Here is a 14,785-nt window from a genome sequence, read left to right as displayed (position 1 = left end):
TAAACTTTACATTATTGAACAAAATGTTTACAGAAAAGCCTGATTACTTCTTCTAGACCTGTGATATGGTCAAACAAGCTAATAGAAAAAAATTAAGAGGTTTATATCTTAAATCCATATTTGATCCATCAAAAACTGATAAAAGACCCAGTTTTTTAACTACTGTTTTTAAGCCTATAGTATATTATTGAAACATGTATTTTGATGCAAAGCACCTGGAGGGTGGTTGCTCTGAAAGGCAGCCATGAAATGTTTTATATACGTAAAAGACTGCACGAAGAACTTGTTCTCTGCCACTGATCCATGCATGCCACACTGTCCTGTCACCGCTGGTCTCTTTAACCTCAGGGGCAGGTGGGGGAAGCCTTCGGCCCCACAGGTGCTGCTGAACTACAACTCCCACCAACAGTTTTCCCCTTGTGCTTTGCTTTGCAGGCACAGCTCCAAGCCTTTGCCCCACCTGGTCTTTAGCACTAGATCAGAACACTCCGTGGAAAAGCCTATTGCCCTTTGCTCCAATTCAGCGCTAAACTGCAGGTTTCCCCAGTGGAAAGCGGTGGGGCAAATGGGGGCATGAAATAATTCTTAGTCACTTAGCAAAATACTTGTCCCACTGGTGAAATGTTTTGCACTTGTGGAACACTGTTGTACAAGTAGGCTGTGGTTAACTTTGTCACACAATGTGTTTCTACTGTTGTGCAACTGTTGCACTGGATTTCTCTGTCGTGGAGCATTCCGACTCACACTTGCACTAGCAGAGAATGCTGGATGCAGTGCAAAATCTTTGAAATTAAAAACTGTGCTTTAATCATTACTCGTGTGTGTGTGTGTGTGTGTGTGTGTGTGTGTCTGTTTGGTGTATTTTAGCTGTGCTTTAGCTACAATTTTATTATGTGCACTGCTTCCAAGAGCCTTTAGACTGAGCGGCTTGTAAATCTTTCCAAATAATAATAAATAAAGCAAGAGGATCAGATCCCTAATGGCTTACCTCATCATAAAGGCGGGAGAAGACAATCCCACTAAACTTCCAAAATTCTGCCCAGAAATCTGCATAGTGATTCACCGACCAATGGTACAATTCATTGTAGTTGGCTGTAGGATAAATATAGACATCTTTATTTCAATGATAATCTATAACAGTGTTTCCCAACCGGTGTTCCGCGGCACACTACTGTGCCGTGAGACATTGGCTGGTGTGCCGTGGGAGGGAGGCGGGTGAGTCGGGCGGTGAGAGGCGGCGGCGGCGAGGATCCGCGTCGAGCCGGGGGCGGCTCCGCGGTGGTGGTGCCGAGCGGCGGGGCAGCGCGTGCAAAAGGGAGGAGCGCGAGACAGCGGAGGAGGAGGAGGCCGGCATGTCCGGGCAGCAGCAGCAACAACAGCAGCAGCAACTCCCGGCGACGGCTCCTCAAGCCCCACCGCCGCCCCCTCCTCCGCCCGCTATCGCCGCCACCACCACAACAGCCGCCGCCGCCTCAGTTGCCGCCGTCCCTCAGTCCCTTGCTCTGCTGCCTCCTCCCACCCCCAAAGCTTGGAGGTTCCCCGGCAAGGGGGAGGGAAAAACTTTCACTTTCGTGCGTCCCTCCCGGCGTGACGCTGCGCGCTGACGTCACGGGGCGGGGCTTTAATGGTGGTGTGCCGCGAGATTTTTTTCAGTAAACAGGTGTGCCGTTGCCCAAAAAAGTTTGGGAAACACTGATCTATAACACAACGTGCAAGCGATCTGCAGCCTAAGATTTGGCTGCCTAAGGTTAATTGTTTCAGATTTTGCCATTTTGTTGTTATTGGGCTGTTTCCAATTTTATTCTGTTTCATTTGGATAGGACACAAAAATAATGTGTGCGTGCCTTATCTTCTTATAAACCGCTTTGGCTATCCTACAGACAAGCAGGATATAAATATGAATCTTACTTCTTATTGGGACGTAGGAGGAGTTAGGGGAGGAGTTGTACTACCTGGTGGAGGGCATGCCATGCTCCTTCTGGGGTAGGCTGTCCACCCTGGTTTAGTTCATTTAGTTCAGTATTGTCTCTACACTGAACAAACCTCCAGTGGCGTAGCGTGGGGGGTGCAGGGGGGGGCCGGCCGCACCGGGCGCAACATCTGGGGGTTAGGGTTAGGGGGCGCAAATCCACGGGTTAGGGGGCGCAAATTACTTGCCTTGCCCCGGGTGCTGACAACCCATGCTACGCCACTGCAAACCTCTGGTCCCCACCCTGCACTCAGCTCTCACCTGTGGCTCCTAGAAGCTTGCCACAGTGGCCACCACACCCTGGGAAATGGCTTTGAATGGCGGCTAAACCAGGTGTGGGTAGCTGATGGGTCTCAAACCCTCAGTGACTTAGGGACTTCCCCTGCATAAGAAGACAGGCTCTGGAGGATTGAGTGGACAAGACCAAGAGTGGGTCCAATGGTCAAGAAGGCGGTTTCTGCACGTGCTGTAGAGGGAAATGTGGGGCAGATGGGGCTCATCAACCACCTAGGAGAAAGAGCTCTGATCCCAAACCTCTGCTGCCTTGCGGGGCATCTTCGGGTGAAGAAAAGGCTCAGGAACAAACCCTACACAAATCCCAAGTGCTCATACTGTTTTAAATGCATGTGGTTAGTGAGAAGGCCCTTTCCCTGCCCAACTCAGGGCCAATCGGTATAACGCATTATGATAGCCCCCAATAACTGGGCAATTAGTCAATGAGAGAACTCCTAGCCCAAGCCACAGACTGAGGTGCTAACTGTCTTTGGGCAAGGAGTCACATAGGAAGTTACCTTATGCTACGTAAGAACACTGGTTTATCTAGGTCAGGGGTCTGCAACCCGCGGCTCCGGAGCCGCATGTGGCTCTTTTACACCTTTGCCGTGGCTCCTGGGTGGATACTAGCGAGGGGAGGAGGCGCATTGTGCGCCCCGACACTCCCCACTGTGGCGGGCGCTGTACTGGCTGTGACGTCGCATGGGGGCGGTGCGTGCGTTAGTCACGCACTGTCCTGACGTCACCTTCCCGCCCGCCCGCTACATTGTAATGGGCATGTACACTGGTCAATGCATTGAAAGGGGGCATGTACGCTAGTCACTGTTTTGAAGGGGAGTGAAGAACACACACACACACACACACACACACACACACACACACACAAAAGGTAACTTGTTAATTTAATGTTTATTTCTATGAGGAGGAGTAATTCTGAGGGGTCAAACAAAGAAATAATAAAAAGTGACAAAAAAGTTAGTTTTATAATGACGAGTTTTGCGGCTCCCAGTTTTTTTCCCCTTCGGAAACGGGTCCAAGTAGCTCTTTTTGTCTTAAAGGTTGCAGACCCCTGATCTAGGTCCATGGTGTCTCTACAGTAACTCTCCAGAGTTTCAGACAGGAGCTTTTAGCCAGCCAGAGCTGGAGACGCCAGGCCACTACAAGACTTCACCACTTCACCATTCCAATCTTGGCTAAACTGGGAAAGCCACCTGCTTCTTTCTCTCTTCTTCAATAAGTCATTAGCTCCCATATTTGCTTGCTGAGAAATGGCTAATATTGCCTTCTCCCGTCAAGACACCTGAGGATCTTATGGAAATCAAGCAGGACCGTGTGTCCTTAGCCATTATAAAAGGCAGAGGTCAAACAAACAACCCTTTTGCTGCTTTCCTAGGGAGCAAAAAGCTAGAGAAGGTGGACTGCGGGCAGGTGGGGGCAGGACAATTAATCTTCGGCTCTGATGGTCCGGGAGATATGCCCCAGGTCGGCCAAAGAGCCAACCTCCACATTTGTGGGCCTTCAGCCTGCTAAATACGAAGCACAAACAGAAGATGCTAATTTACTCAGTGAAATGAAGAGGAAAGATGCTACAGAGTCGAAAAAGCAACAGGGTTTCGAGAAGTGGAGCTTAAAATGAGCTCATCACCCAGAGGCCACCAAGCTGTCCTCACACTGCCTGAAAATGACATGACAGTTTTAACTTAGTTGTAAGGCCACGGTTTAATGGAAAAGCAGAGAGAAACAGCAGCCCTCCACTTCAGATGGCAGGTTTTGGGTGCCACAGACATTGCACTGGCTCTTGAAGACACACCAATTTAGACAAGCATTCTCCTGACCCAAGCTTCCTGTTTTAATTGCCGTTTTTACTGTTGAACTGTTTTAATGGCAGTGTGCTATTGCACACTTTAATTGTGGGTGTTTATTTTAATGTTCTGGTGGAACTGCTTTATTGAGTATTCTAATTATTTGTGCTTATCTTTCTCATAATTGGTTTTAAAACCAGTAAACCTCTAAAAAGCCACTTTGGCAAGTAAGCAGTATATGATATACAGCGGTACCTCTGGATGCGAACAGAATCTGTTCCAGAGCCCCGTTCGCATCCAGAAGCAAATGTAACTAGCGACAGAACGTCTGCACGCCTGCACCGCTTTTCGCCGCTTCTGCGCATGCACGTGACATCATTTTGAGCACCTGCGCATGCGTGAGCAGCAAAACCCAGAAGTAATGCACTCCGCGGAGCGCAACTTGAACGCGCTCAACATGAAGCATATTCAACCCGAGGTATGACTGTAATACAAATGCCATAATGTGGCATATGGACAGATCTGGACCAGGGCAGAATCCACTGCAAAGCCCATTGGAAGAAGAGCAAGATCTTGGCCTATTCCGCTCACTTTAAAAGGGCTTCCCGCTAGATTGTGAAGGGAAGGGCTGTAGCCCAGTGAGAGAGCATCTGCTTTGCATGCAGAAGGCCTCAGATTCAATCCCCAGCATCTTGAGGTAGGGCTAGCAATATCCTCTGCTTGAAGCCCTGGAAAGCCCTGCCGGTCAGTGTAGAGCCACTGCGAGTTGGCGGCCGTCTGTCTGGAGAGACAATGAAGTGCACCTCCAGGGATGAAGTCAAACTGCTGCAGTAGCAGCACCCCCCAGGTGACCTCCCCGGGGCACAAGCATGGGCAGCGTGTCTGGAGGTCCTGGGCTGCCTAGATGACAAGCCCCCCCCCCCCCGGCCTGGCTGATGTGGTCCAAAGGAAAGCAGAGCAAGACGTTTGGCACCAGCTTGGATGCTGGAATACAAGATGCCATCCAACCGCCTTAGGGACTCCACTCCAGATTTGTGTAGGGTTTACTCACTAGTCTATACTACTCCCGAAGATATCCCGCAAGACAGTAGAGGTTTGGGATCAGAGCTTTCCTTCTCCTAGGTGGGCTAAGCTTCCCAGGTTGACAAGCCCCATCTGCCCCACATTTCCCTCTACAGCACGTGCAGAAACCGCCTTCTTGACCACTGGACCCACTCTTGGTCTTGTCCACTCAATCCTCCAGAACCTGTCTTCTTATGCAGGGGAAGTCCCTAAGTCACTGAAGGTTTGAGACCCATCAGCTACTCACACCTGGATTAGCTGGCCAGTCAAAGCCATTTCCCAGAGTGTGGGCACTGTGGCAAGCTTCTAGGAGCCACAGGTGAGAGCTGAGAGCAGGGTGGGGATCAAAGGTTTGTTTAGTGTAGAGACAATTCTGAACTAAATGGACTGATAGTATGACTTTGTAGCAGACTTTGACTGCTTCCTATATTCACTGGAAGCATCAGTAGCTCCATGGCAGAACAATTGCTTTGCAAGCAGAAGGTCCCAGGTTCAGTCCCTGGCACCTCAAGTTAACGCCTGCAAAGGACTCCTCCCTGAAATCCTGCAGAACTGCTGCCAGTCCGTGTGGACAGTACTTGGCTAAATGGACCAATAACCCAAACTGATATCAGGCAGCTTCCTATGCTCCTGTGACTGTCCCCATTTCAGGTCTATAAATAAGGTGGGAGAATGGACTAGATCACTTCAGACTCTGAGCAGAGAACGTCCTTTCTCCTTCCTTTTTTACTGGTCTCCCACATTCTAGTATGTAAAAAAAGAAGTAACTCCTTGGGGAGAAAGTCTTACTGCAACCCACTCCCCCATGTCTTGATTTTCTACTTGTAATGCAGAATTTTGGTGTTAGCCTCAGAAATGCACCCTGCAGCCCAAAGTGAAAACCCACACTATCACCTGAGAACTCTTCCACAAGGGTGTGTCATTTTAGGGGGAGAAACTTAATACTTGCAAACTTCCTCAGCGAGGGAATCTTAAAAATATGTTTTTGGATGTGAAGAATTCAAATCTGTTATTATGTTTGTGTCTGGACAACATTTAGCTTGGTATATCTATGTCTGATTAAAAAGGATATAAACTGCTCTCGGAAAACCCAAAAAAATTATTTTTACCTTCTGAAAGTGTCAGGTAATATAAAATATGTATAATATATAGATAAAAATATTAATATATTATACATGAGTACTTGGCAATTCTTTTTAATGATTTTGATGGAATTTTACACACATTTAATTTACCAAGCAAAACTAAATCATATCAATTTAACCAAAATATAGATTGAATTCCCAAGTCATGTTAGAATTTTTTAGCACTGCTCATTTTGGGAATCTGAAAGTTGAAAAATTCAGCACGCTCTACTCTTCCACCTCATTCTAAGCTTCACAGGTAAGACAAGGCTTTATTAGGGTAAACAGATGCCTTTAATCCCCTGCTTTGGGACTGCATAGTCGATTTATTTCTTTGGGACAAGGAAAACAGAAAAAAGACTAAAGGACAGGAGATGATAGCCCAATTAAAAAAAAAAAAGTTAAATATTTATTTTATGTATATCCCACCTTTCCTTCAAAGGTCTCAAGGTGGTGTACACACCTCTCCTCCTTTCCATTTTATCCTCCCAACCTACCTGTGAGGTAGGTTAGGCCAAGAGGCAGAACTGGCCCAAATCACCCAGTGAGTGGGGATTTGAACCCAAGTCTCCCAGATCCCTGTCCAACACTATGGGTGGGTGTGAGTGTTGCCCTGCCATGACAAGATCAGCCACCTTCCCCCACGAAAGTTAACGGAGCAAAGGTGCACCCATTGAAGCTTAAGAGACTTAGACCTTCCCTCCACCATGATGACAAAATCATTGTTGAATCTTTGGCAACTGTACTATGACCTTCAATACTGCGCCCCCCACTTTAATGTCACGTTTATATTTGTTGGTTGCTTTTCTCACAGAGGACCCAAAGCTGCAGCCAAGGTTGAGCGAGATGATCGTTTAGCCAGCAGCTCCCGTTAGGACAGCACATTCAGCCAAACTTGGCTCAGCTCAAGAGGGCAGCAAAAAAGCCAGGGGAAGAGCCAGGGAGGGAGGCCACAAGCTCACATGGTCCTGCTACACCACAGCAGGGGGTGTCGTTGGCTTGTTCTGTTCTGGTTTTTATTTTGCACTTTGTGGTCTTATTCTGTATGTTATATGCCATGAACAACCCTGAGATCTTCAAGTGAAATACAAATTTAATAAATACAATTAAAATTAAATATCACTGTTATCAGATACTGAAAATGTTGGCCCATGTATTACGAGTCCCTTCAGTACAGGCAAGGCCATTGGTGGCTACAGTTAAGTTGCCCATCACCTGCAAAACAGAACAGAACTGTTTGCCCAAGGAAACACTCTTTTCAGTTACCTGGTAACACGGTTGTCACATCTACATTTATCGCTGTGAATCTTATTTTTTTAATTTTCTGGGGAAAATTGTTCCAAAGAAAATTGGAGGCGGAGACTGAATACCTGAATAAATAAATATTTTCAAGTGCCCAGCTTCCCTGTACTACACCCTTTATTGAAGCCAACCAATGCAGACAGGTACAGGGTTCACGTTTGTGACTGAACAAGACAGGAGAACCGCTGCAAGTCAAGGGCTTGGGATGGGTTCTCAACAATGACAGGTTCTCAGAATCTGTTGCCCGGCCTCACTCAGGCACTGAAGTACAAGGGGGCGGTTGCTCAGCAGAAATGGGAAAATACTCTGCACATGCTCAGAGCATTATAAGCCCCATTTTTAATTCTTCACAACAGTTTCTTTAAAAGGGGCATGGGTCTGAGCTAGGAACAGAGAAGCTAAGTTAGCACCATTAAAGTGAAATTGTCAAGGCCAAATGCAGAAACAGCTCTGGACGGAAGAGCCCCCATAACCAAGTGCCCCCCCCCGGCCAGCCTTGAGATGCGCCCCAGATGCTTTTGGGCTGCGCCTCCCCTCAGCCCCAGCCCGCCTGATGGGAGTTCTAGTCCAAGACCTCGGGCGGGCACCAGGTTGGCGGGCACTGCTCTGCCCAGCAGCTCACGGAAACCCCTAAGCGAGGCGTCGAGGCAGCAGCCCGCCCGCCCCCCAGAGATAGACTTCCCCTGAACGCGGAGGCTCCATTTCGCCCCAGTGGCCAACCCGGCGCCCGACGAAGGACAGATGCCCCGGCAACCCGCCCCGGCGCGGCGATTCATTTGCGGGACGCTTCCTTCTGTCCCTCCGGCGGAGCCCCGAGAGCCAAGCCTCGCTGCATCGCCGCCTGATGCCCCAGCCCCGGGCAGGCGCCAAGAGGGCAGCAGAGACTCACCCAGGGGAATCCCGTAAGCAGCAGCTACCGCCGCCCGGAACTGGTCCATCTTGGTGTTGCGCTTGGAGTCCGGCTCCCACATCACCTGCGATTCCATGATCTCCGGCGCCCCAGACATGGCGAGGTCGCGCTTAGCTCAGGAGCAAGGGCTGCTGCTGCGACGCACCGGCTGGAATCCGCGCTGCTTCCTCGCTGGGCGAGTGACTGGGCGGCTCCGCCTCCTGCAAGCAGCTTTTCAGGGACAGCTCACCTCCCGTTTCCCCGGTAAGCTTCCGCCAGGGCTGCTGATGGAGGAGGAGGAGGAAAGAGTGCATGCACGGAACTAGGTCTATTTTTCAATGCAAATAAGGGCGGGGTATAGAAAGCGGTGCATTCACAGCAGCAGTAGCTGCCAAAGGGATTAGCGTAAATCTATCTATATGTACGTACGTTTATAAAACCGGATCTGTGACTGTAAGTATATAAATTGTGCAATGCAATGTGTATATACATGCATATGCCTGTGCATCTCCTGTACCTCTCTGTATGTGTCATGTGTGCATATACAGACACATCTACAGAAAAAGAGATGCAAAAATTTTTAGCTTGCACCTACCTCAACTGCTCTGTTATTAATCAGAGACAGCTACAGCCAAAGTGACAGTAAATACAAGCAGCAGCACCCCCCCCCCCAAGTTGGGGAAGTTGTCATTAAAGGCAAGGGAGCTTTATTTATGGCAGGCATAGGCAAATTCTGCCCTCCAGGTGTTTGGGGACCACAATTCCCATCATCCCTGACCACTGGTCCTGTTAGCTAGAGATCGTGGGAGTTGTAGTCCCCAAAACATCTGGAGGGCTGAGTTTGCCTATGCCTGATTTAGGGCATTTCTTCTGCACTCCATGCTTACACTGGCTTTGGACCAGTTTAACTGATCACGGTTCTGCCCCCAACATAATTATAGGGATTGTAGTTTTGAAGGGATGCTTAAAGGGCTCAGATGGAGGCAGCCACCTTGCTGAAGTGAAACGCCTGGATGGGAGACCACCCTTGAAAGATGGAGCAGAAACAGAATTTCTAAAAATCCTATGAAGATATGCTCTGTGGGATCAGTGGCAGCCTGGGTGGTGCGGCAGAGCCAGACTCCTGACACCGGGGTCACTGCTGCTTAGCTGGACAGGGTGTGGTGGGCCAGGCAGGAGGGTGGATTCAGTGCTAGTTCTGCTCAAAGTAGACTAAGGTTACTTGATTTTTTTCAATGAATCCGGGGACACTTTAAATAAATACTACATGTTCAGGACGTTGATGCTGCAGCGATGGCACTTTTACCCCTCTGGAAATGACTCCTAAGTAAGTGCAGCTTTAGAGAGCTCAGAGTGTCCCCTTTCCCTTGCAAATGCATCTCCCAGTTTCTTCAGATGCAAGAGTGACTTCAGGAGTGACGCAGCTGTCCCGCAGGTGCACCCTCAGGCTCCAGGCTGGGTTGCAGCCAGTGCAAAGGTGAAGCAATATTAAGAAATAGTGCATCTCTGCAGCTGCCCAATCTCCTGGAACCCAAATCCTTGGCCACAGGGAGGTGAGATTATGAGCACACGGATGAGCACACTGAGAGAGGCAGCAGAGCCTGGTGGCCCCGGTAATTTAATAGATATTGGGCCTCTTCCTTTTGCTGATCTATTGTACTTTCACTTGGCCCTACAGGACAAAGTGAAGTGTGCTGAGAAATGGGGCGATTCAAACTTGAAAATGGGGAGAGAATCATAGACTCATAGAATTGCGGAGTTGGAAGGGACCCCAATGGTCATCTAGTCCAACCCCCTGTGATGCAGGAATCTCAGCTATAGTGGTACCTCAGGTTAAGTACTTAATTCATTCTGGAGGTCCATAAACCTGAAACTGTTCTTAACCTGAAGCACCACTTTAGCCTATGGGGCCTCCTGCTGCCGCCGTGCCGTCAGAGCACAATTTCTGTTCTCATCCTGAAGCAAAGTTCTTAACCTGAACCACTATTTCTGGGTTAGCAGAGTCTGTAACCTGAAGCATATGTAACCTGAAGCGTATGTAACCAGAGGTACCACTGTGACAAAATAGCTTACGCCAACTTTTGGCTCCTTTCTATAAGATTTAATTCCTTCCCCTGAAGAACCTGAGGAAGATGCTAAAGCCATGAAATTTTATGTTAAAACCAAGACCTGGAGACCCAGCCTCTGAGCATTCACAGGGTATCATTCCTACACCACAAATATGTATCTTTTCATACACATCTAAGTGGTTTAAGTGGGGAGGGTAATGAATGTAAAGGCAGGGAATGAGGTTTCCAGAATAATTTGACAACTCTCTTCCATTCTGCTCCTGTTTGCTGTAGAATAATAGTAAAACTGCTCTTCCTCTCTAGGCAGCAATGCTCTATGGTAGTGGCACCTAGACTATAGATGAAATGTTAGTCAATAATTACAAGGGATATGGAGTGAAACTGCAGCTAAGAACTCTGGAAGCTTTTCATGTGACCTAGCTGGATTTTAATGTGTAGTTTCTCCTACCATGGTTGGCAGCCATCCTTCATGTCACACCCCGCATGTGATGCCTTAGTACACAGATGTGCAGCATGGCAGAAAACACATGCATAAGAGCAAAGTGGTTGTCTCAAATACCCCCCTTGCTCCAATTCTGACATTTGGCCAAGAGGATATATTTCTGGTTGGCCCAATAAACTTCTGACTAGGTAACAACCTCATCTAAGAATGTGGCCAATATATTTACCTGCTGTTTGACAGGTCAGGCTTTTTCTTGCACATGCCATGATCAAAATGATCATCTGGTTAATTTTGTTATTAAATTTGCTTTATCTTGTTATTTTATGGCTTGTGTGTTTGAAGCACTGCTGACTGTGATCCTTTTAGCACAGTTCTCTTAACAAACAGTTCAGTCATTTGGTGGGAGGGCAGATTAATCCCCTGTTTCAGCACACCACAGTCAGATTAAGCAGCCATTGGCTGACGCTTGACTGGTTCCACATCAGCCCAGCGCCAGCAGCATGCAACATCTAGGGAGCAAGGCAGACGCTGACACAAGACCTGGCCAATTGCCTGAGATGTTGAAGAAACTCACCCCGCGAAGACCAATGAGCTGGAAAGCTGAAAGGAGGTGTGACCAATCAGAGAGGCAAGCTTGATGGTCGGGCAGAGGATGGTAAGCGCATGTATTTTGGTTCCCACATAGGCGGATGTGAAAAGGCAAGGCTGAGCACTCAGGGAGGTGTTTGCAATCACTTTGGCAGCAGTCACTGATTGCTACAAAACACACACAACCCACTGAAGACAGAGGGAAGCAATAGACTTTTATTTCAACACAAGTCACACAGGTGGATGGATGTGAAAGGAGTACAGTGGTACCTCGGGTTAAGAACTTATTTCATTCTGGAGATCCGTTCTAAACCTGAAACAGTTCTTAACCCGAGGTACCACTTTAGCTAATGGGGCCTCCCGCTGCCGCTGTGTCTCTGCTGCATGATTTTTGTTCTCATCCTGAAGCAAAGTTCTTAATCCGAGGTACTATTCTGGGTTAGCGGAGTCTGTAACCTGAAGCGTCTGTAACCTGAGGTACCACTGTATTGGGGGCCAACAGGGTATTAGCAAACACTGTTCAGTGGCTACTGATTGCAAGTACAGCCAACTGAAGTCAAATAAAGAGAAACTTTATCATAAAGCAGGATGACCAAGGTTGTGCCTGGCAAAGGAACAGAGACAGTATGACCTAATGGTTGAAGCTTTAGACTAAGGAAGAGAAACACAAGTTCTAATCCGCATTCTGCCACAAGCCTCACTTAAAAAAACATTGTATGGTGGCCTTGGAACTGTCGGTATATTTCATTCTAGCCTAACTCACGGGGGCGGGGGGGGTTTGGTGAGAATAAGATGGGAGGTCAGGGCAGAGAACCACGCGCACTGCCCTCAGTTTCTTGGTTGAAGGGTAGGGGGGAAAGTCCTAAATAATAAGAACCTTGGTAGTTTACTGCCTATACATGTCTACTCAGAACTAAGTTCCATTAAATGTGGCTTACTCTCAGGGAAGTGTATATACGATTGCAGTCTTAGGCTTTATTCATTCCATTCATTAGTGCCTTCAGGTCCAAGCCCTCACATCACAACTTACAGAGAGAAATAAAAACACTAGAATATCAGACAGAAAATGATATGTTGAATGGATACAGGCAAATTGAAAAAATGGAATGATATCACCTAGGCTCCCTTAAGGTAAAGCAATAGCCAAACATTTTAAAGGTTCTTTTAGAATCCCGATCCAAAGGGGCCAAACAAATGTTTACTGCTAATCTTTGCTGATCCACACTATAGCTTTAAAGCACATCCAATGGACATTTAAAGCCACATGAGTCCCCCTCACTCCAAAATTCCTGGGAACTGTAGTTTGTTGAGGATGCAAGAAATTATGGCTCTGTGAGGGGAAATAGAGTCCCCAGGATTCTTTGGGGAAAGTCATGTGTGCCCATTGGATCCGCCCATAGTGAGGATCTGCCCAATGTCTCCTCCAGGATTTAACCCAATTACTTGCAGGTCCAAGCATTGTGCTCCCCAGTCCCCAAGCCCAGAAAATTAAAAGACCATTGAGACTGGTCTGAATCAAAACAGGCCACAACTTTATTAAATACAGATGAAAGAGATTTGGCTTGGGCATGGGGCAATTAAACACCTCAGGCCCGTCTGCCGGAAGTGACGCATAGGTCAATCTGGACAGGGATTCCTAAGATTTATATCAAATAGGGTGACCCCTGCAGGGACCACTGTCTGGGGGAGTGTCATTGGCCCTGGTCCCCGGCTGGGCATGAGGACATGGCAAGTCCCCCGGATCCCTTTAACGGGACACCCCAGCATAGGCACCGACTCCATGGGGCCTGAGGGGGCCCGAGCCCCCTCAAAAATTCGTTTGGGGGGGCTCTGCCCCCCCAATAATTTAAGAAAATTATTAGGCCCCTTGCCAAAAACCGTGCAGGGGACTCCGGCGCGCGCCTCCCAAAGTGACCGGGAGCTCCTGAGAAGGGGCGGGCAGGTCGGTCAGTCAGAGGAAGACCCCCAGCGGCGGGACTTTAGAAAGGAATGGAGCCGCGGGGCCGAGGAACGGCGTATTCGTCGCCGGCGAGGGACCGGGGTGAGGGGAGAATGGAGGGGACGGGAGTTCCCGCCGCCGGAGCGGGGCTTTTTTTCTGGGTTCGGCTAAGGTGACGTTGGTAGGAGGGGGTGGCCGCCTCCCGGTGCGAAGCCTGGGGAGGGCAGGCCGGTTCTTGCATGCAAAAGCACCACTGCCATCCTGCCGCCAGTATGGGCCCCCCCAATATTTTTTATAAGTCAGCGCCCCTGCATCCCAGTGCTTGGAAGGGCAGGCAGAGGCTACAACCTCCCCTCCATCCAAGACAAGGATTGCCCCAATGCCCAACCCAGTTGTGACGAGTGCTATTAGGTAGGCAAAACCACCAGGCTGGAGCCAATTTCCCTGGTGGGCCAATTTCTCCCCTGACCCAGAATACGGCGACAGTTGTAGCCACAGCAAGGTCCTTGACCAGTACCTTGAACCAAGGGGGGGGGGAGACCCTCGCGAAGGAAAAGCAGGTTCCCCAGGTGTGGGCTGTTTAAATGGCCAGGGAGCTGCTCCGTCGACTCCGCCTCCTGGCCCAGCCCGTGTCTGAGCCTGCACCCCATTTTCTGATCCCAGGACCAGATAAGTGGTGGGGGCCCACACCCCCTATCAGGACAGGAAGCCGATGCTGCAATTCCTTTCCCGGGGACTTAGGAGAGTGTCTGCCACCTACAACACCACAGCACCAAAAGGGAGCGAGCAGATTTCTACAGGCAATTATTTTATTAAATATGAAACTGAACAGAATTTTGTTTTATTTTTAGATCCTATCTTTCCTCCAGTGAACTCAATACAGTACACATGGTGCACCCCCAACCTCCTCTGGTGACTGGTTCAGGGTCACCCAATGAGCTTCATATGGGATTTGAACCTGTGTCTCTTTGGCACTAATCAAAACATGTTAAGCCTTCCAAGGAACCCTTTCCACATACGTTTGACTGCTGAGGAACAACTCTGCATCTGTCTGTTTAATTCTTTTTACAAATTGCTGCCCATAAAATATATTGAAGCCATTACTTTCTGTACACCCAAGCAGGGCTTTACTACATATAGCCTGGTGCAGACTTTGTAGAATTGCAGAAAGGTTGGCTGCAGCACATCTCAAAGTGAACATCTCCTGAATGGTAAAAACATAGCTACTACTACTGTACTGTTGACAATTTCCTACCTTTCAATTGCTGGAGTACTATTAAAATGCAGGAAATTGTCAGTAATCTAGTTTATATTTTTTATCATCTT

General features: G+C 48.4%; 1 protein-coding gene across 1 annotated transcript in view; it reads right to left on the bottom strand.

The window, feature by feature from the left end:
* AACS (acetoacetyl-CoA synthetase) overlaps positions 1–8,678 on the bottom strand; it is a 56,557-nt gene extending 47,879 nt beyond the window's left edge. Inside the window, exons 1-2 of the mRNA XM_083476692.1 lie at positions 8,422–8,678; positions 989–1,092 (exon numbers count right to left, since the gene is read on the bottom strand). Of these exons, the coding sequence (XP_083332818.1) occupies positions 989–1,092; positions 8,422–8,539 (222 nt within the window). The 5' untranslated portion in view covers positions 8,540–8,678. The remainder of the gene's footprint in view (positions 1–988; positions 1,093–8,421) is intronic.
* Positions 8,679–14,785: the final 6,107 nt, after the last annotated feature.

The sequence above is a fragment of the Podarcis liolepis genome (assembly GCF_965112155.1).
Source record: "Podarcis liolepis genome assembly, chromosome: 15".
Taxonomy (NCBI): domain Eukaryota; kingdom Metazoa; phylum Chordata; class Lepidosauria; order Squamata; family Lacertidae; genus Podarcis; species Podarcis liolepis.
The sequence above is the reverse complement of the archived record's forward strand: the minus strand, read 5'-3'. Positions and strand labels throughout refer to the sequence as shown.